The following is a 23,684-nucleotide window of genomic DNA, read 5'->3' on the forward strand; positions in this document are numbered from 1 at the left end:
CGAGGGTGCCAGTGCCAGCTCCAGGCCCCGCAAGAGGAGGGCCACTGGGGAGCTCCCTCCCCCGGCGCCAGAGGGCTCCTGCCCTCCATCCTCCACTGTCAACAAGCCACCGCAGGATGACAAAGACTCGGAGGTGGAGATCGAGGTGGAGAGCCGTGAGGAATGTAAGTCTCCAGAAAGACCTTAGTACCTGCTGCATCCAGTTAGAGCATGCATGGGCATCAAGAGGGGTGTGGCACCACGTGATACCCACCTAGCCTTAAGGAGTCCAAATTTGATCCTGTTGCTTTTGTCAATGTAATGGAGAGCAGAGACGAAGCAACACATAGAAAACCGACACAGAAATATAGAAAAAGATGTGGAGGTCAGCTTAGCCTCGTCTTTTTCATCATCCCTGCCAGAACATTTCAGCCTCTCCATGAACCTAAACTATGCTCTCTCTCCGTTCTCTCTCAACAGTCACTTCGTCCCTGTCCTCCCTGTCTTCACCATCCTTCACCTCGTCCAGCTCTGCAAAGGACCTGAGCTCGCCGGGCGCCCATGGGCCTATTTGCACAATCACATCAGCGGAGGGCACCGTCCCAGCAGCCCCTCCCGCCACGACCCCCTTGACCCCTCCAGAGTCAGGGTTGGAGTCTGAGCTGGAAACTCTGAGGCAGGCGCTGGACAGTGGGCTGGACTCCAAAGAGTCAAAGGAGAAGTTCCTTCATGAGATTGTCAAGATGAGGGTGAAGCAGGAGGAGAAGCTGGGATCTGCCCTGCAGGCCAAACGCAGCCTCCAGCAGGTAGGCTTCCACTAATATGACCATTTGAATATAGTCTTGGCAAGCAAACAGAGCTGCTACTGGAACATGAGTTCAAAATTAGCAAAAGAAAAAATGGCCAGAATGGCCTACAAGAAAGCAATAAGAAAAAAAAAGCCAAAAAAAAAAAAAAAAAAAAACACAGAAATTACAAGAAAATTATTAGAAAATTAGGCAAAAAAAAAAAATACTATAATATTAGCAAAACTTGAAACTTAAAAATTTATAAACAATTACCAAAATGCTAAACCTTTATTTTTGATAATTACATATGTCAAATAATATAAAATATTATTAATTTAAAAAAAATTACAGAAAAATAAAATGTGAAAAACAACAAAACAGTTGACACAAAATTTGAAAAAAAAAAAAAAAATTACAAGAAAGAAAAGTAAAAAGAACTTGAGTGAATTTGTTCACAAGGTAAAATAAAACCTTTCAGGTTTTGGACCTACATGGATGTATTCACTGTAAAAGGCAAGGGGCCCCACATGACTTTTCTCCAGCAGCCCCAACATGTACAGCAGTGCAAACACATGGCCCTGTTCTCACTCTTGTCAATAAATAGGCACTGACTGATGCCCTACATTTTCATAGCATAAGGTTGCATTTTAGTGAACGCAGCATGATAGTACTGACCAAGTGAATCAGGTTTCCTGGGCTCACCTCTGCCCAGAACACTTCAGACCAACTGCAAGCTTTGAACCAGAAAAAAACACAGAGTTGAGAAAGTTAGGAAAGTGAGGAAAATACTTACACTAAGCAACAAAATGCAGAAGTGGATTAGAACTCATTATCTTTGGCAAGTAAGCTTACCATGACTTGGCAAGTAATAACAACAAGAGCGGATGTTGCTGCAAAGGGAAAGGCCAGACTTCCATTTTTATTTTTGGCCTTGGATTGGAACCAAGAAAATGTCGACGAGGGAGTCTGCGTGGGTGAGCAACAGAAAATGCATCCTGACCGAAGGAAAAAAAATGATTCCAGTGTGACGGCATTCCACTTTCACTTTACATCAACATCCAGAGGAGAGGCAACCCAGCAAACACAAATTCTAAATGAACACTGTCTTGATTTGAACAAAGCAGTTGTTTGAAGTTGAGAGCAACTGTCAAATGTGTGGCATGTCCAGTTTACCAAAGGTACCGGAAAGGATATGATGTAAAGCCACTGTGGAGCAGAGTAAAGGGCGTGTTGGGCTTGTTTCTTTTCACACTTTTTCTAGGAACCAACAAAACTTGATGACAGACACGTTTGTCTCCACTGCTGAGTTCCCATGAGAAGGCCGTGGGCGTGTTACCACTCACTCACTCTCTTACACTTACAAAAATCTGTTGCTCTTTCAACTTCTCAGAGGAAGGAAACCTCCCTTCTGTCAGCCCACACATTGCCCTCACCCTTGATTTGGTAGAATGTAAACAGCGTCATGGACACTGGAGCCCAGGGTAACAGGCTGCTGCTGTCAGGTGAAAACCTTGTATCTCCACCACAGTATGTCCACCGTCAGGAGCTGACAGTATGACCACCACGAGTTTCATCCAGGTTTTGAAAGCAAAGGAACGTCATTTTCTACACACACAGCTCAGTCAAAAATTTTAAATCCAGTGATATGCAGACATTTGTTTTTTTGAAAGCACTTTTTCCATGATGTTTGTGCTTTGATTACTTTCAAAAAATGTACTTTAAATTAAATAACAAGAAAATGATCAGAGTATTAACACAAAGTCACCCCCAAAATGTGTAATAATTAAATAAATAAATAAAATAACAACAACAATAATAATAATAATAATAATAATAATAATAGCAATAATAATAATAATTATAGTATAATTACATTTAATTGCCACAACATCACAGAAAATGTAAAAAATAACAAAACATTAACACTAAAGTCCAGAAAATTAGCACAAATAAGCAAAAGAAATTACAAGAAAATCACCAGGAAATGACCCCAAAATTAACAAGGAATAAGTTAAAAAAAACAAAAAAACAAGCAAGAACCCCCCCCACCCCCCACCCAAAAAATAAAATAAAATAAAATATACAAAATGATCAAAGAAAAAGTTTATGTATAGTATATCTATAGTTTAGTTTATTTTAGAATTACATATTTTAAATTAATTCACCACAAAGTAATTATAAATTTACAGGAAAAATTGTAAAAAAAAAATAAAAATAAGAATAAATAAATAAAAAAAAAAAATACAAGATATCACCCAAATAACAAGTAAAAAAATTAAGAAAATAAAAATGAATTTTAAAACACTTTTATAACAACCCACCCACAGGCACATGGGCTTCAAACAGACAAAAATCACAGCCACTTTGAAACCAAACGTAACCGCTCTGCCATCTCTTTTTCCAAGGAGCTGGAGTTTTTGCGGGTGGCCAAGAAGGAGAAGCTTCGGGAGGCGACGGAGGCCAAGCGCAATTTGAGGAAAGAGATCGAGCGCCTCCGGGCCGAAAGCGAGAAGAAGATGAAGGAGGCGAACGAGTCTCGGATTCGTCTGAAGCGGGAGCTGGAGCAGGCCCGGCAGCTGAGGGTCTGCGATAAAGGCTGCGAGGCCGGACGCCTTCGTGCTAAATACTCAGCACAGGTCAGCAGCGTATACGCACACACAACTTGTGTAAAGTCTAGGATGTCTTTTAGTCCTGTACTAGATAAACACATTCTTTTAGGAACAGGACTGAATAAAGTAAAGTGTGCCAAAACAGCCAACATTTAGAAAAGGTGGGGTTTAAAGGGGTTAAAAATCAGGTATACATCAGGCATGAACAAGTAAACAAGTCTGTAAATAAGGTGGTTATTTTTGAATGTAACTGCCCTGCTGGGCCTACTGGTGGCGCTACAGGTAAGGTCATGGGGTCACCAAAATTGCCTCTAGCCAACATGAATTTTGTCACAAAATGTCAGGGCAATGCAAAAAAAAAAAAAAGAGAGAAAGAGAGAGAGAGAGAGAGAGAGAGAACAATATTATAGGTTATAGAGTCATCAAAAAGGACAGGTTTCATCCTCTAAACAACAGAAATGTGTTTTCTTTATAAAACACACACATTCTCTTGTATTTAGTCTTGTATTCAGTTTTTTTTTGGTGCAGTGTTCATGCATAGAGGCATATCCCCATGTAGAAATGGTCATAAACAAGGTTGTGCATGTAAACAGGCAGACACACGTACACATGTGGGCACAGAGTATGATAGACAAAGCCTGCAGAAACTGCGGTGTTTCAAGCCTCACCATCTGAGGCACTCAAGCTTGGCAGGCAGGAGAAGGCGAGAAAAAAAAGCACATTTCCTCTTCCCTAGTCAAAAATAAATGGGTGTAGCCCAAAGTGCGCAGACGTACGATAAGTTCTCGTCCGAAGAGGAAACAGGAAGAGACGTCGACTTCCCCTCAGGCATCATGGGAAATGCAGATTAGACAAAACAAGAGAGAGAGGTTACACTCTCCAGCTGTGTCTCGACGAGAACGTGCTCCAACTCTGCAGAGTGGTCAGTAAGACAGGCGCTTCAGCCTGAGTGAGCTGCTGATCGTTTCTAGTGGGTTTGGGGAAGCAGAATGCGTTATGTTGCTGGAGCTGTGCCTCTGAGGCCATGCAGGGCTCACAGCAGTCAGGAACCAGATGAAACCTATCTGCCAGCGCTGGCAGATCATTTCACTGAAAGTATCAGGGTTGATCATTTTGGATAAAAGCTTTTCCAGTTATTAGCTAAAATAAAGTTTGGTGTCCTCACTCCCTTTTCTCAAATACATTCAAATTCTACACGACTGAAACACAGTCTTAACAAACCAGGAGGGGAGAATATTTGTAGCTCCCTGAGGTAGTCTTGGTCAAAGAAAGTCTTGGAGAAGATATGGAGGGCCACAACGGAAATCTTGATACATCTTGACCAAACGGTTGTGGCTCTTGAACCAGTTGTGCTCCCGATTCTTCAAACCAAAGTGCAAGTTGGCACACTGGCCCCTGTTTCCCATTGTGATGGCCGTGTCACCTGGTGACTGGCCCCTGACTACAGCACTGCTGAAGCTGAATGGGCTCGGTGCACGCATTGCCTCCGCATCTCACCTCAGACCACATGGCAGCTTCCAGTCAACTTGTATGGCAGGGCTCTAAAATATGTATTGACAATATGCAGTTTTTTCTTCCACATGTCATTTGGAGGCAGCAGCCTGTCTTAAACCTCGTGCCCCAGCGCAATTACGTTTTTTTCTGAATGCTTAAGCACTAACAGTGATTCTTGAGGGACTGTCTCTGAAACCACTCACTCTTGTAGCCGATGCGTTCACCAAGTGTGTCAAACTGAATGCACATTCCCTGCTTTCCACTCAGTTTGTAACTTTACAACACACTTTTTGCACAGCTGTAAACACAGCTCACTGCTTTATTCTCAGTTTGCAATTTAATTACAGAATTTGGCTAAACTGTAAACATTGGTCTCTATATTGCTACACTATTTTGTCAGTTGCCTTTCCCCATTTAAACATGTGAAAACTCTTTTACGTAAATAATGAGTTCATCAAATCAGAGCTTGAGCCACAGATAAACATCTGGCTTGGACAACAAAGGAGGCCAGTGTTGGGCAGAGAGGGAGAGGGGTGAGAACGAGGCGAGATTTTGCTTTTTTTTTTTTGGGCCTCTTTTTCTAACATGTGTTTTTAGCTTTTTTTTTCCAACTGTGATTTTTTTTTTTTTTTTTTTTTTTTTTTTTTTTTTAAGGAGAGTTACAGTATTACATTAAAAAAAACTTTCCCCTTATTTATACTGATAGTGTGTTATGTTAGGAATACACATTTACATTCATTCATTCAGTACACATTTGGAGGATGTCGCCTTTCCTCAAGTACCTGCGGCCTGTCAAGTGCCTTTTAATTTTTATTTTCATTTTTTGTGTGGAAGGAGGGCCAGCAAAGTAAGAACGTCATTGTACGGTGTTACTGCCTGTTTTACTGAGCATGTGACAATCACAATCTCTCTCTCTCACTCCCTCTCCTATTCTCTCTCTGAAGCGATACATGTTTATCTGCATGTAGGGCAGGAAAGGGAGTCAGAGTGAGAGAAAGAGAGGGAGTTTTATCCTCATATGCACAGTTAAACAAACAGCTACACCATACAGTGAAATTCTTACTTTGATAGTCCTTCCACATAAAAAAGTAAAAATGAAATGGCTTTTAACAGGTAACAGGCATTTAACCAAAGGAGACATCCCTGCTCACTCCAGCCTCATGCCCCGTTTGACCATGTCTGTTAGTTATTCCAGGCTCGACCCCATCACGTCGGTTCAGGCTCAGGTTATTTACTCACTCTCAACCTGACATTGGAACTTGAATGTTTGAATGTGCAGTGGGTGTATGGAAGCTGAGCATGGAGCTGAAGCTGATACACTGTGGGACGCAGCAATGAGTACGTTTACATGCACACCATATTCCGGTTCGGCTCAATATTCCGGTTAAGGTAACTGCGCCGTGGCAACTGGAATATTCCGTTTACATGTTACTTGGCATGCCCCCGTGTTTCGGCGTATTCCACTCTCTGACGTAATGCGACACTCAGCCGCGGGGGGCAGCAGTACGCGTATAGGCGTCTGGTCTGCCGGAAAAACAGACGAAGAAGTCTTCTTCCTCGTCTTCTTTTTTTTCTTCTTCTTTTGTCGCTATTTCTATGTTTTCTCCCATCGATATACTCCGTGATATTTAAGTCTTTCATTAGCTGAAGGTGGACTGCAGTCTCCTGGCTCTTGCTGCTGTTCGCCCTGCCGTTTTCCCCGCTTGCAGGTAACCATAGCAACAAAGACGCCACAGAATTCCTTGCGAGTCGAGCATGCGCAGTCGTGACTGAATATTCCGGTTCGGGGAGTTTTCCGACTAAGGTGGTTACATGCCCCAATATTCCGGTTGGAACAGGAATATTCCAGGGGGCTTATTCGGAATTCTCTCCAACCGGAATATGACCTTAATCGGGTTCGGTGCGTGTTTACATGACACGTGCGCAAGCGGAATATTGCGAATATTCTGGTTAATACAGGAATAAGGTGTGCATGTAAACGTGCTCAATGATAGGATGTGCAGCTGTCCGTGCGTCTTTGAAGCCTAACTGTTCCAGAGGCTTTGGCGATTCAAAAAAAAGATGAAAAAAAAAAAAGATGAAAAATCAACATCACATTATGGCTGAGATACAGCTTATCCTGAGCCACAATGGTCAGCTATAGATAGCGGCAGCAGAAGTTGATTTGACCGGAAATATATAGGAGCCTGCCTCGCATAGAGCCCGTTCAGCCCCAGGCTGCTGGTTTGCTGACCTATGACCCAACCAACCATTTTACTCATAACACTTTTCACTCCGTCATTTTTGGAGTGTATTCATTTTTTGGATAATTTGGTCCTGGTTTCCAATAAACCCAGCCTTTGCCAAGTCTTCAACAATTTCAAGATACAATTTACTTTCTCCATCCTGAAATTCAGGAAGGTGAAAGCAGCAACTTTTCAGGCTCTGAGCTAATTCATTTTTGCTCAAACTGCTCCAAATGAGCTTTGTGAATCAGAACAGAACGAGTTCCTTGTTAGTCCAAAAGCCCTTTGGGAGACTGAGTAGGATCTGTGTTGGCTTCCATTTTAGCTCACTCTTTTTTTTTTTTTTTTTTTTTTTTTTTTGCGCTGTGTTCCCCAGATTGAGGACCTCCAGATGAAGCTGCAGCACGCCGAGGCCGACCGTGAGCAGCTCCGAGCCGACTTGCTGCAGGAGCGGGAGGCAAGGGAGCACCTGGAGAGGGTGGTCAAGGAGCTGCAGCAGCAGTTGTGGCCCAAAGCCAGCAACGACAAGGAGGCAGTACCCAAGGACACAGCAGCCAACAACTAACCCAAACCACACACCCATCTCCCTCTCTACCCTCAGCCCCCATTTGCCCAATCAGCCCCTCATCCAGACTCGTTGGGTCGGCATTCTAGCACCATTATTTGTCATGCTCACTCCTCAAAAACTGCACAGACCCTCGCCCTCGCACCAGAGACAGACCCGCATGGAGGATTGATGTCCATGGAAAGGCAAGTGAATGCTCGGTGGTTTCCTTGGTTAAAGACTGGAAACAGCAAAGTCCCAGGCTGTCAGATGGCCACAGATGCGCCAAGGAAGCATTTGTTACTAAGACAAGCACTGACTCGCACCTCAGAACAACTTGCAGAACTGAAAACTGGATCACGACAATTAAGGAAAGGAAAAAAAAAAACACAATGTATAGCACAAAGTATGGTTGTGCCTGTATTTTCTCTGACAAGAAGAAAATTGGAGGTGACATTTTGGATAGACTTTTATGATAATACATGCTAGAAGATTATCATATTGTATTGGAGATATACAGCTGTTAAGAGACATTAAAATACCAGCGTGGCTGAGGAGGGCTGGGCTCATATTTACCCCACAGCCCCCACCCCCACCCCCAACAAAGCCTCCATCCCTTCCCCGACCACGACGAAGACAAGATGGAGGATTTTCGAGACATTATAAGCTATTTATGAGACTGCATAGTGATATGTAAAGAAAAAAAAAAAAAACGTTTTCTTTGTTTCTCTGTGCTATCGGAGCTTGAAAAAAAAAAAAAAAAAGAAACGAAAGATGAGACGAACAAAACAAGAAGCAAATGAACTTTCCACAGTGCCACCCGTGGTTTGTAGGTCTTCAGGAAGCCGTCACAATCCACTGAGGGAAAAGCATCAAGTGTTGTGGGTTTTTTTTTTTTTTTCTTACCGTTGTTGATTTTGCAAAGTCATTTGTGTGTGTGTTTTTTTTTTTTTTTTTTTTTTTTTTTTTTGCATTCAGCTCAATCCTGTTCTCTCTTTTGATCAAGACCTGTATTAGGATTTAGAAGAAAACATGCTGTGTTCTTTCTAGGCACCTTTTATTTAGTGAGCACTTGCTTTGGATAGTACCAGCGATGTCCAGCACAACCCGACCCCCCTTCACGACGACACCCGCATATTGGTTGTTCTTCTGTGTTTTTGTACGCGTTGGGGTCAAAACCCTGAAGTCTTATCTTCTGAAGATAAACTGGTCTGCATCTGAGGTTCAAAGCCCGGAATCCAGACTCTAGGTGTGGCTTTGTTTCTTCTTATTACATTTGATCAAAAGAAAGTCAGCATGTTTTTTTCTCCATTTTTAAGATTCAAATTATCCTCTCTGAATACTCTGATTTTAGGGCTGGATGTGACGCCTTTAGCAAGAACCACAAAATGTTCATTTTAATTAAATTAAGGTATGTAAATATGAATATATGTTGTTTTTTTTTTTTACTTTACAATAATGAATCGCACTTTGTCATAACAAGATACTGTTATAATGCGTTGTACTCCCACTATTGTCTTCAATCTTCCTTTGAGAACAACACCGTATTCACGACTGCTACAATATCAACCCAGTAAGCATTTTGTGGATTATATGCAACTCCAATAAGTACTGTTGTCATGTTTTTTTCCTCAAGGCAAAGTATTGTAAATAAAATGGAAGAAAAAGGGTCTACCTGTTGCTTGCTGATGCAGTCTGGGCTTGATGAAAACCTTATGTATTTGGCAATGCATTCTCCCCTTTGGCTCATAGGGTGAATTGACAGGACAGAGAGTTGCTTGAGTGCCCATTGTTCCCTTGCATTTTGGTTAACCCATGAATAATTTGTTGAAAAAAATTCAAAACTCTACTGATAGCAGGTTGATTCATTGAGAGGTCTGAAGAAAAATTCTTCATGACATCAAAATAGAACAATTCCATTCAAAAGACAAGACGTTGAAGCTCCGATTACACAGTGGGTACAACGCAGTCAGAATGTACATTGTGTTAATGCTATTTTGCTTTGGTTGTTGATGTTGTTTTTAATGTGGGGATATTTTACTGCTCGTCTGTTATGTTCACTTTTTTCAATAGAAAACTCATATATTTTCTTTATGCATGAAATTTGAGAAGGTTTGCCATACATATTATAGTCAATATTGGGCATTGATACTGTACATGTAAGGGTTTTATTGTGTTATGCAATATAAAGCAATTTGTCTTATTTAGAAGAGGAAAAAAATCCTTTTTGAAAAAAAACAAACAACTTGTTTTACATCGTTAATAAGAAAAACTTTACACGTGCACACGCAAAAAAGAAAAAAAAGAAAAAAGAAATAAAAATACAACCAAGTTCAAAATGCAATGCTGGACAACCTCAAGTGCCTGGAAGTGGGCGAAAGGTTTCCAGAGTAGGAACACTGATGACGAAACTGTTGTGGCGGGGCCGGCCGTCAACTCCGCCCACCAACTGTGATCAAACGAGGACACGCCCCCTCTCCCCCCCCTCGTCCCCGTTGGCAGGTTGCAAATTGAAAAAAAAAAAAAAAAAAAAACCCACCTCGCTCAGCAGCTCTTTTTTGTCAGTATTCCTAATACCAACCAGTTTACACACAAAAAAGTTCTTAAGATTTTACTTTTTTTAATAAAAAAAAAAAAAAAAAGGCAGGAAACAGTTTAACAGATACTAGACGCTGAAAGCTTTTTTGGAACGAGCTCTTTTTTCTCTTCATTTGAAATCAATGATATGCATGTTGAATCCATTTTTTTTATAGAAACTTCAAAAGCCACTTGTACCATTGCTGTATGGTAAATTGTTACTCTTGGTTGTATATAAAGGCCTACCGTTTATTCACAATTTGGTTGACTTGTCCACAGGCGGACATGTCAAGAATAATAAAGAGGGCATTACTTGGACGCCCGTTTCGTATCCGACATTACTAAGGGCAGCGTTGTTGAGAGAATGACTCTGAGTCTGTGACTTTGGCAGACCTAAAATTGGTACATTTTGTAGTTGTTTTTACACTCAAAGGAGTTGATAGCCTATCTGTAGTTTCCTTTACTCATGGTTTTCTACAAAAGAAGGGAGAAAATGATGACATTGGCTCTTTGTTCTCCCATACAAAGAAAAGCAGTTTAACAACTTCTCGTTTTCTAAAGGAGAATCATTTTGCTAAACAATGGACAATAAAGCAGCAATAACAGTCCATATTAATAGGCAAATACTAGCCAGTGTGAAGATTTGAATAAGAATTTACAAATGTAAATATATGTTTTTTTTGTTTTTTTTTTTTTCATTTACGATATTGTATTATATATGTACATGGTGTTTCCTTTTTCAAAAAGAAATCTTTTCTTACAATAGATGTCTTGTTTTTTTTGTTTTGTTTTGTTTTGTTTTGTTTTTGAATTTGTGTTTTAACTGATGTGTTTCAAAAACAGTTATTGCAGTGCGTAAGAGAATATTCCCTTCATAAACATAATGTTAATCCAATTATTTTCATGTGGGTTTTTTTTCTTTCTTTTTTTTTACTGTAGAGTCTTTATATTGAATGACTTTTTTCACCAGTTCATATATATTTTTAACAATATATTCAGTATCAAATAGCAGACCTATGGTTAAAAAAATGGGTCACACAAGACTACGCCACCTTGCAGATTTTTCCCTCTCTCACCCTCATGTATCTTTTTAGCCCTATGCTGCTGCTAATACTATATAAACCTTACAATTCTAGAAATATTTTTATGTAAGAGGTAAATGTAAGCTTTCCCATTTATTAATGCTACATATACAGTATGAGAAACAAGCTTGGCTTATTCATCTATCTCCCTCTTTTTCCTCATCTTTTCACACCTTTCTCCACATCCTTCCTTCAACAACACCCCTCCCCTTCTCTCACGACACGGACTATATTGTAAAGTAAAGGACTTTATGAGATTATGTTTGAAAATAGCTATGCTTATATACTACAGTGACTGAATGTACAGTGTATAGATGCATTACCAGAAATAAAGTTGTTTGTCCAGATTGAATGACCCAGTTTCTTATGTTCTATTGTTTGCTGCCTATTATGAATGATTATCCGACAGAAATTAAAGTGGAAATACCACGTTGTTCTTCCTTCACCTAGGAGATTCAAATTATTCAGTTTACTTTGATTTGCTTCAGTTTTCTGCAATTCATTACCCATCAGTCGATTCAATTACATATTTGTTGTTGTAGGCGGGGAAATTGTGCTGGAGTCAGGATTCAGTAAGCTTTGCCACTGGTGTGCTGTGTGATAGAGCAGTGGTTTTCAAAGTGGGGTCTGTGGACTCCCGGGGGTCCTTGAGGTTCTTCCACGGGACCTCAGCAAGAAATCACTGATCTGACCTTTAAATATATCATTTTAATCATTGTTTTTTGTACTTTTATTGGTAATTTCTTCTCTGGCTGATGTCTTGCTAATTTACTTGCTAATTTAATTCTCATGCTTTTGAGAAAATTCAAGTGAATTTGTGAGAGGACTTGGAGTTTGTATGGGGGAAAATGTGAATTTAGCTAAGTAGCAAACAATGACTGGAATATTAGTCAAAGAAAATAGCAAAAAAGGGAAGAGAAGTAGCACAATATAAAAATGATAAACATCAGATCAGTGATGCTGGATCGACGTCAGCTTCCTTGTGAAAAAAATCTGTGTTGGCATAAGAGTCCCTGTAGAGTAAAGTCACTTCTAACAGGGATCCTCGGCTTACTGAAACACAGCTTGGGGGTCCAGAACATGAAATAGCGGGGTATGCATTTTTGGTTGCGGGTGTCACTACGGCAAATGTTACAGTGTTACAGTGTGGTTTTCAAAATGGGGTCCTCGGGGGGCTTCCAGGGGGTCCTCAGCAAAATGAGGAACAGTTTAGTTTCACAGCCGTTTGACTTACTAGAAATTGTCAGAATGTAGAAAATGTATGAGGGATCATTTGGCCATTTTCTTCTTTCTGGTTTAATGTCACCATGATTTTTCAGTAGTCACTTAGATAGATAGATAGATAGATAGATAGATAGATAGATAGATAGATAGATACTTTATTCATCCTGCAGGAAATTTGCAGTTTTTCAGCAGTATCCACAGATTACAGATTAAGTAAATAAAAAATAAAAAAATAAAGAATAAGATCTAAGTACAACAGAATAAGATCTAAGTACAACAGAATAAAATCTAAGTACAACCCAGTGTGCAAAAAGCAATGTGCAAAAAACAAACAAACAAACAAACAAAAAAAAACGTGTGCATGGGTGTATAAAATGTGCATAGAGGTAGGTCAATGTGCAAATTTAGAAGAAATATGCAGTATACACAGATGATAAATAGCAGTAAGCAATATAAACACTATAAACAAGGATTATAAAAAAAATAGACATATGAACAATTTAAACAGAAGTATGAACAAGTATGAACTTATGACATCTAAACCACTGAACCTTTTGCAACCTTGGTAAATTCACTTGACAAAAGTATTTCTATTCATTGCATGACTTCCATACTGGCAAAAAAAAAAAGTTCCACTTGCACTTTTGGCTGAAACAAAGTTGCAATATTTCAGTGTAAAGAAACAGATTGTGCCGAGTGCAGTGCAACAACACAACACTCCACGTTTCATCTTCTCATCTGGTTTACGAACACAGCCGTGGTTTTAGGGCAGCTGTGGAGAACCAAACATAATTACTGTGAAAAACTAAAAAAAGAAAAGGTGAACTGTAACACTTACCGGGAAAGGAATGTACACTAGGTCTCGAGTTAACGCCCACTCAGCCTGACAGCATTTGATGTAAACATTCATTAGTGTACACACACACACAAACACACACAGCCACGTTACACAGTCGTGTGTGTGTGTGTGTGTGTGTACAGGCTTGCTGTAGGCTCCTCAGCTAATGCTGTGGAGGCTTGGGTCTCTGGTTTATGTAGCTGAGCATCTGCTTGCTTCTGAAAGACAAATATAAGAATTTTCAAGCCCTTTAAAAGCTACCTGGAATTTTACGACCAATTTATCAACCCAAATAAAGAAACAAGTCAGAAGCCTGTGACCTGCATGTGAACGCAGCCTGAGCTGATCTCCTGCAACTGAGCTGATCTCCCCCCGGCTAACATGAAAACTCATGACTGAATAGACATGCAGATAAAATAAAATAAGGTAAAATAAAATACATACATACAAACACATATACACTACTCACAAAAAGTTAGGGATATTTGGCTTTTGGGTGAAATTTATGGAAAATGTAAAAAGTTCACGCTACAGTGATATTATATCATGAAAGTAGGGCATTTAAGTAGAAGCATACACTGGTGATTTCCTCATCTCAAACAATTTCTTGAAACAAAAGCCAACAACAGTGGTGGGTATACCACAACAAAAAATGTCAGTGTCAATAACTTGTCATGTGCCCTTGAGCATCAATTACAGCTTGACAACGACGTCTCATGCTGTTCACAAGTCGACTTATTGTCTGCTGAGGCATGGCATCCCACTCTTCTTGAAGGGCGGCCCTCAGGACATTGAGGTTCTGGGGTACAGAGCTCCGAGCCTCTACACGGCGACTCAGCTGATCCCATAGGTTTTCTATGGGATTCAGGTCTGGAGAAAGTGCAGGCCACTCCATCTGAGGTACCCCAGTCTCCAGCAGCCGTTCCCTAATGATACGACCTCGATGAGCTGGAGCATCAAACACCTGATGTGAATTTTGCCGTTAAACTCCTTGTTAGAGAACAGCAACTTGTGCAAAAAGTACTGAAACACTGAACAGTTGGACATGTGCATTCAAAAGTTTACAGAAGGTCACATTAAGTTCACCTGTAAAGGTTAGAATGCATTTTAGGTTCATCCTGAAATTTCACCCGAAAGCCAAATATCCCTAACTTTTTGTGAGTAGTGTATAAACTACACATACAGTGTGTGTGTGTGTGTGTGTGTGTGTGTGTGTGTGTGTATAATAATAAAGTATAATAATAATAATATATACAGTGCATTCAGAAAGTATTCAGACCCCCTTCACTTTTTTCTTTTTTCGAGCACTTTTTTTTAAATTATTTTTTTCATTAATCTACACACAGTGCCCCATATGACAAAGTGAAAACAGAATTGTAGAAATTTTTGCAAATTTGTTAAAAAGGAAAAACTGCCTTCCATTTCTCTTGATGGTTGCTGAGATGTTTCTCCACCTTGATTAGAGTCAACCTGTGGTAAATTAAATTGATTGGACATGAGAGGCACACACCTCTCTATAGAAGGCCTCACAGCTGACAATGCATATCAGAGCAAAAACCAAGCCATGAGGTCAAAGGAACTGCCTGCAGAGCTCAGAGACAGGATTGTTGTAGGGCACAGATCTGGGGAGGGCTACAAAAAAATATCTTCTGCACTGAAGGTTCCCAAGAGCTCAATGACCAGAAGGGCCTTGGTAAGAAAGGTTACCAAGAACAGGGTGGTTACTGTGACTGAGCCCCAGAGATCCTGTGTGGAGATGGGACAGAGTTCCAGAAGGACAACCATCACTGTGGCCCTCCACCCATCAGGGCTTTATGGCAGAGTGGCTGGATGGAAAACTCTCCTCAGTGCAAAACACATGAAAGCCTGTTTGGAGTTTACAAAAAAGCACCTTAAGGATTCTCTGGTCTGATGAAATCAGGATGGAACTGTTTGGCCTCAATTCCAAACGTTATGTCTGGAGGAAACCATCACCTGCCCAGTACCATCCCAACAGTGAAGCATGGTGTTGGCAGCATCAGGCTGTGGGGCTGTTTTTCAGCAGCAGGGACTGGGAGACTGCTCAGGGTTGAGGGAAAGCTGAATGGAGCAAAGTACAGAGATATCCTCAATGAAAACCTGTTCCACAGCGCTCAGGACCTCAGACTGGAACGAAGGTTCACCTTCCAACATGACAGTGACCCTAAGCACACAGCCGAGACAACACAGGAGTGGCTCAGGGACAACTCTGTGAATGTCCTAGAGTGGCCCAGCCAGAGCCCTCACCTGAACCCAATCCAACATCTCTGGAGAGACCTGAACATGGCTGTCCACCGACGTCCCCATCCAACCTGACCGAGCTGGAGAGGTTTGCAAAGAAGAATGCGAGAAAATCCCCCAATCCAGGTGTGCAAAGCTTGTTTTGCGCCATACCCAAAAAGACTTGAGGCTGTAATTGCTGCCAAAGGTACCTCAACCAAGTACTGAGTACTTATGACAATGTGATATTTCAGTTTTTTCTTTTTAATAAATTTACAAAAAATTCTACAATTCTGTCATCATGGGGTACTGAGTGTAGATTAATGTGAGAAAAAAAAAATGAATTTAAACGATTGTGGCATCAGGCTGCAACATAACAAAAGTGAAAAAAGTGAAGGGGGTCTGAATACTTTCTGAATGCACTGTTCCCTGGTGATTTTCTTGTTTTATATGTGTATATGTATAAACTACAAATGAGTAGTATCTGTAGGACCCAATGGTAGGTAGACCCAATGGAGCCAAAGATGCCAAAGATTATGAATTTTATTATTATCAGGGCTAGCAGTTGCATTGGATGTCTTTTCCTGTTGCAAAATAATGACTTTGAACACCTAATATTTCATAAAGTCTCCTCGTGATTTGACTGTACCCAAAGAAAAACAGTGGTACAGTACCAGAGCATATGATTGAGACGACCTACAACTATGTTACAGCACCTATCACATGATTCACTCTTAACAAGTCTCCTTTTGCATGTGCATTCTGGAGTGAAATGCATAAACTCAACATCAACCTGACGAGATGAAGAGATGCTTAGAAGAAAAGAAAACATTTTTCTATACCTTGGGCCGGTCAAATCCAAAGCCAAGGTTGGAGGGATCTCTGTCCCAGACTGTTGTAACATGAAGGCTCTTAACATTGTGATGAATTAAAGACAGTACCCCAGACATTTTCAAACACTGAAACACTGAGGTTTACAAGAGGGTGGGAGCTGAGGGAGGAATCCCAAGGCACACCATATGTGTTTATAGCTGTTCAGAGTTTAAAGCAAAAGAACCATGGTGAGTCAGGAAGGGTATAAGATTCCCTCAAATGTGGTAGGGTACGAAGGCCCTCCTTATTAAAAATATCACCCAAGGTACAAATGCCTTTTTTTCACCCACTGAGGAAAGAAAAATGGCCTGGAGTCAGATAAGAGGAAACTATTGTTCCAGAGAGGAGACATATCATGAAATCTACAGGTTATACATAGATGTTTCTTAATCTCAAGCCATACAGAATTTGAGATAATATGGCCTGGATAGCATTGTGATGTCATCTGTGTGAACAGACTATCCTCCTAACATCCCCATGGGGGATAACCAAATCTTGAAGGTTTTCAATTAAAAAGACCAAAAGTAAAGCTGCAAGATAATCATAAATATCTTAATCTCAAAGCGAAAAACTGACCACATTGTCCAACAGCGCATTTTTTTTTCAGCCTTAAACCTAAAACCAGCTTCAAAACCATTACAAATTTGAATGATGTAACAAAAAAAAAAAAAAAAAATCACATTGCAATTAATTTGAGATTTTGCAATTGCAACATGATTCACAATTTTAGTGAGAATGATCATTTTTTGCATATTTTGCATTAATTTTCATTGTCACTAAAAAAGCTGTTAAAATGGCAATAATGTTTATTTATGCTGGGGTCTGTATCAATAAAACATCTATAATTTTTTTTTTTTTTAATTTTTACATCTGGAAATTACAAGTTGTTGGCCAAAGCATCTCTTTAGCACCAAACCGCCACTTTATTTACAACAAAAGGTTTTATCACATATTCTACCTTTATCAACACATCACAGCTCCTTTGGATTTGGATATTGCACTTGACCATATTACAATTTCAATAATGTTTCCATTAAATGCTCAGCGCCATTAAAAATCATTTAAAAATCAGGAAAACGGGTATTTTTCAACCTGAAAACAACATGGAAAACACCAAATGCATCCCTTAGCATAAGTGTGATTTTGTTGTCACACTTAAGCCTCATACGCCTCCCCGCTCTGGCTGCACGTGGCCCCGCCCTGCCTCCCAGACCCATAATTCAGCAGACAGCTGGCTGGTTGTAAGCAGCTCTCTGGCTGGTAGTGCGGCCCATATTCCTCTCTGTGGTGTGGGCTAGGCTGTCAGACAGAGCATTTAGCTCATCTAAACCAGCAGCACCACCACACAAGGCTATTGACTGACCCAATTACAGCAGTCACATGGGCGAGGGGAAGGCCCTGCGGTTAGCTCATTAGACTCGAAAGTCTCTCGCCCTCTCCCTCACTCTTACTTTCTCTCCACGTCTCCCGCTGTTTTTTAATATACAGTCAATTACTGAGTCATGTCTAATTCATTTAAAAACATCAGTGGATTTTTGAGGGGGGTGCGGGGCTGGTATTACTGGCTTTTTTTTTTTTTTAAGCCTGCATGAAGTGAAGCAAGAAACAGTTTACTCCCTGACACTTGGTTGGTTCATATGGTTCCACCTTTTTGCTAAGGTTGTCATTCATCCTACACTCTCTATCTGGGCATTCAGTACAATCCAGTGAATACCCTTTGTCATCAAATGTTTGCATATCTGTTTTCTGTACATACAGTATGTAGGACTCACTCTTGACCTGGAATATATTGGAATATGAGGCACATTTTGCATATGCTGCATTTTACATACCTGCTTTCTTCTTTCTGCATGTTTTCATTTGGTCTGTATAGTCTATTGTTATATTGCACACCCACACCTTCACCTACAGCTGAAGTTTTGAGCACTCAAACGTCCATTCACACAGTCCTCGTACACATGTTCTTGACACCTTGGAATTGTGGGTTGTCAGGTAGTGTACACCTGATTTGAATGTTATCACACCACTGAATGGACATTATCAGCAGTAATACCCCCCACAGCTATGGGTTTGTAGGTCCCTACTGCCTCTTCTAGCAGGCCACAAGGCTGTTATCTATTCCTATCATCAGTCTGTCTTAACCAGTCAGACGGGACCCTGGAGCCAGACGACATGATGTGGTATAAAGACGGCCACAGGAGGAGGTGGGTGGGTCAGTCACACACACTTTCACTCCAGAGCCCTGGGATCGAGAGCTGACTGAAGCAAGAACTGTTTGCTTTTAGCTAGCTAACATTAGTGAACGGCACATTAAGTTTGCTAACCTTAGCCATTGCCTTTTCCTAAACTTAACTCCCATGGCAAACCCTTTCCTTACCTTAACAAATACCCTTTCTTTCCCTTAAACACCCCATGAAATGGACTCTTACTTTCTTGATTTGAGGGATTTCCTGTTGAAACAGGATGTTTGGGTAAGACATGGTGCAGGGCAGGATCATTCACAAGGCCAAACAACCAGGATCTCAGTTTGGGAGAGAAACATACTTTTATTTTGAAGGGACAGGCGGATGAGAGGGGATGTTTAAAGATTTGTGAAGGTTTTCATAGATACACACGGAGCTAGACGGGAACGCCCACAAACGTCACGGCCGGTACCTAATAGGTTCTCTAATAGGCCGACATCAGTGCCCACCCGGTCAGGTCGGTAGGAGTTGTAACATGGAAGGGGGCAAGCCAGTAATTTGGCCTAGGGCAGCAACATAGCCACTGAGTCTTAAGAAGAAAAACCTGACTAAGAGTTGGTCATTAGCAAACATCTGTATTGGTCAGCTCATGTGTCAAAACAGCTAGCCCACCTGTAATTCACTCAAATGAGCTCCATAAACATGATTCATTCATTACTGGCTCTTGCTGTTTGATATTAAGGTAAGTTTAATTGAACACAGCTGTAGAAAATATAATAGTGTCTCTTACCAGGCGACTCAAGCAGGTAGTTGTAAATATCTCCGTACGCGACTGGAGGCCATTGGGTTGGATCATCTGTCCAGTCCTTAATAAGATAGGGACAACGATCAATTCCGATTTTGGCCAGCTTTGTCAGGTATCGTTCTTTGTCGGCTGGCAATAAAGAGTTAATGTAAGCCATTGATATTCATTTGAAAATCTATATTTTACTGGAAAATAGGATTCAAAAATCGCGCTAAATGAATGGAAATCAATGAGAGCAAACCAATGTTTTCCACCCAGGTGACTCCGCCCCCCAGCTATGATGCACTGATGACACTACGCCGTGTGTATCTATGGGGACTTTAAAAGTAGGCAATGAAAGCTAAGCTAACGAAAATGGCTAACGCTAACGTTAACATGTTGCGTGGATTAAGCTAATGGCAAGTGCAGTTTGCTTTACAAAGCAACACTTTTAAAGTGATATTCAACCTTTGAGTGGATTAACATGGTTATTTTTCAGTTGGGGGGTGGGGGGTAACTACTGCTACTGCTACTACTGCTACTACTACTACCGCTACTGCTACTACTACTACCGCTACTGCTACTACCGCTACTACTACTAGAGCTACTACTACTACTACTGCTACTACTACTACTGCTACTGGTACTACTACTAGAGCTACTACTATTACTACTGCTGCAATGACTACCACTACTACTACTACTACTACTAGTACTAGGCCTACTACTAACAACAACAACAACAACAATACCAACAATAACAATAATAATAAATGAAAAAAACTTTGTTCAGAGAGCACCTTTCCAGAGAAGGTTTACAGCGTGCTTCAGAGGGTACAACAAACAAGAACTGTGAGAGTGTCAATAATAAAAGACACCAAGAACGATAGCACATCAGCATACAGAAAGAAAAATAAGAACATAATAAAACAATAAATGAAATAAAAATATGTATATGTATGTGTGTATCTGTGCTCCTGTGGCTTGACATCTGTTCACACGTAGAGACAGATATTGGTGATAGATTGGTGTATGTACACTCTGCTCATGCCTACGAGGAAGGCTCTTTACTAACTTTCACCCAGAAAACAAAACACCAAGGAGGGCTTGACCTCTCTCCCCTCTTTCCCTCTCAACAGACGCTTCCCTGCAGCCTAAGAGACCCATCTCTCTCAAACATTCACGCACACACACACACGCACACACTTGGTTTGCTGGGGAGGTCACAGTCAGCCAATGCGCAGGTCATCGCCCCCTAGGCAGGTTCAATATTTATGGGTCGCTGCAGCGTTTTACCATCTCAGCTTGACAAAAATGATCAGCATCTCAGCCACTCTGCCTGTCAATCCGGCAGGTCGGCTCATCAAATCAGCTGCCATCGCCGTCAGCCCTGCCGCATGTCACATTGATGAGCAGCCGCGATGTCACCACGAGATGGCCACTAAGCAGGGCTTCCTCAGACAAATCACTCAGTTCAATAGCTAAAGTTGTGCTGGGCTGACGTCTGATGCATGGATGGACGGGAGCATATGTAAATGGTTGGAATTCGAAAGGTTGAAATTGTAATCTTTTTCTTGCAGTCAATTTCAACACTGGGAACAGTTGAAATCCAGACTATACTGTGGGATCACGGGCTGTTGTGGTGTGGTATGGTGTGCATGACTAATTATGGAGCTTCATTAGAATGAGCTAAGGGATTTGTTTCCCAGAGAATATGTGCACCGTCTTATAGCCTTAACTTACATGTGAAAATCTTCAGATATCACATGCTGTCCTCATATTAAATGCTTAACCCTTTGAAACCTAAGCGAATTCACTTGATTTCTTTCAATAACAAGAAAACAGGAAAGGAAAAACGGTGACCAAATTAGCGAGAAGTAACCCCAAACAAAAGAAATTAGTAAAACAAAACAAAACAGAAAATTGCCCCTAAAGGTCAAAAGTAAAAAGAAATAAAGTGCATTTTGTTAAAAAGGAAAATCGGTCCAGTCAGTGAGCTCCTGGGTTGCAATGGATTGACAATGATAGCAGCTTTTTTGTGTGTGTAATGGCAGAATTTCTTTTACTTTTATTCTTTGTTTTCAAGGTCTTTTTCTTTGCTTTTTTAGAAAGTACAAAAAATCTACCTATAAACATATATTCACATATGCATTACAAGACAGATATTCCCTTTTCTTTTCTCTCATACCGTAGTTACTATAGAACATAGTACAACCAATGACATGGTTCCACCGTACAACAGCAGGCCACCTTTACACACTGAAGAGTCTCCATAACAGTCATGAAAAATCAGGCCAGTGACAAAGAAGAAGAGGAGGGAATGAAAGAAGTGTGGGGGTGGAGGTTATTCACAAGATAAAATATCACCTTCACAACATGCATCCAAAAAACTTTTGCAAATCTTTTCTACTGTCAAATTGCGCATTACATCTGTAATCCATAGGCAAGGGAATATCGGAATATGTAGGTATCTTTTCCTTCCTCTTCAGAAATAAATAAGCTATAACAATAATAAGCTATTATTATATTTTTAGTTTTCCTGATAATACGGAGATCCTGTGGGTCGCATCCAAATATTGCAGCACAGGAGTGCTATAAGTGTGATAAGGACCACTGAAAAACCAGCCCATTGTCATTCCCAGGCTGTCAAATACCATGGCTAGGTCCTACCCTTCTGCATGTACTGATGCAAAAGGCACCCATCAGAAGCCACAGGCACCCTGTGGCGTCAGTATGAGATGCGGGGGATGGTGACGGAGTATAAGGAGCAAGAAAGTCCACCCGGGAGGTGTGGGGGTAAGTGGCAGACATGTAACGTGTAGACGTTTTTCCTCGCTACTGTCGCCCTGTGCTTGCTCTTGTGGGAGATTTTGATCCATGGATTCAGCCAATATTTATTGGGTTTCTGTAAAGCACCTTGAGATAACTTTTATTATGATTTGACACTAAAATTGAATTGAACTGAAGTTGTAAGCCACAGAACCTTCATGCCTGATTCACATTTCCACTGAGACCTTTCATGAGTGACTGAAACTGTGTCTAATTTCCATTGTGTTGCCTTTCCCTAACCTTAACCAAGTGGCTTTGCTGCCTAACCCTAACCATGTGACACTGACACATGGTTCATCCTGGTTCACAAAGCCTCATCCTGATGCCAAAGGGTGTCTTTGGGGTCAGTATCAAACGTGACCAAGCTGCAGTATCTAACAACCTGAAGGAGGAGAAGGAGAATGTGTTGTAAAAAATATCTCAAACTGATTGCCAAGAGGCATTTATTTTTGGGCACAAACAAAACTGGAACGTAGATGGTGCTTGTTCACACAAGTTGCATATTATGGGGTCAATATTTAGTGTCAATATTTAGTTAGTAGATTTTAAACTTAATTTAAAATAAATAAATATTTGGTCCTGGGCCTGGAATTTTTACTCATCAAAATAACAGTTGGTATCTGGAATTATAATTTCTACTAGTAAAGCTGTCTTGTCATGTCATGTAGATATATATAATTGGACTTTTCAACTGGACAGCAATTACTTTTTGGATATATATACAAACTGAATTGTATATAAGAAGTTAAATTGGATTGTTTGATCATTTATAGTGAAAAATTCTCATAATTTCCAAGCATTCATTGTTTGTCCCATAGTACCATACTTTATCAGGTGGAAAAATTCTGTGAAGCAGGATTTAGGCCACCATGAAACACAAAGAAACAAAGTCATTGAAATATATAATGCTTATATAAAATCTGATCAACTTTTTCCCAAAGACAACAAACACAGTATTGATCAATTGTACAATTAAATCTAAATCAATCAAACTGAGTCATATCCCTCATATCAGAAACAGACAACAGTCACTAGGGAGAAAAACTCCCCCAGGGTTGTGCAACAATGCTGCTGCAGATCAGTTCCTTGAAATTTGTCTGGAGAGCTTTCTCAACTCTGAGAAAAATGGACCAATCAGGTCCCACCTACATCTGCACAAAAAGTGAAAATTAGAGTCTGCTGGCCTAAATGACTGCCAGACTGGTCTGTGCTCTCTATTCTTATGGTGCAATCACACCTAGTTTGTTTTCATTGGGTTGAACAATGGTGGAAAAGTTGACTTTATTGCATTTTTGTATTTGGTTTGCTTGGGTTCACACTGCCCATTTACAAGTGAACCAGGGCTTGTATCACATAGGGGCTGCACTACAAAAGAAGTCATACCTAGTCTTTCTCAAAGGGATAGTTCATCCATTTT

The 23,684-nt window shown here is 40.5% G+C and overlaps 1 protein-coding gene across 1 annotated transcript in view; it reads left to right on the forward strand.

Annotated features, from left to right (window-relative positions):
• The window catches only part of skia (v-ski avian sarcoma viral oncogene homolog a), a 100,875-nt gene extending 89,230 nt beyond the window's left edge, over positions 1-11,645 (forward strand). Inside the window, exons 4-7 of the mRNA XM_030055724.1 lie at positions 1-164; positions 460-785; positions 3,173-3,403; positions 7,472-11,645. The exon at positions 1-164 is cut by the window's left edge and continues 135 nt beyond it. Coding sequence (XP_029911584.1) covers positions 1-164; positions 460-785; positions 3,173-3,403; positions 7,472-7,660 — 910 coding nt within the window. The 3' untranslated portion in view covers positions 7,661-11,645. The remainder of the gene's footprint in view (positions 165-459; positions 786-3,172; positions 3,404-7,471) is intronic.
• Positions 11,646-23,684: the final 12,039 nt, after the last annotated feature.

The sequence above is a fragment of the Myripristis murdjan genome, chromosome 7 (genome assembly GCF_902150065.1).
Source record: "Myripristis murdjan chromosome 7, fMyrMur1.1, whole genome shotgun sequence".
Classification (NCBI taxonomy): domain Eukaryota; kingdom Metazoa; phylum Chordata; class Actinopteri; order Holocentriformes; family Holocentridae; genus Myripristis; species Myripristis murdjan.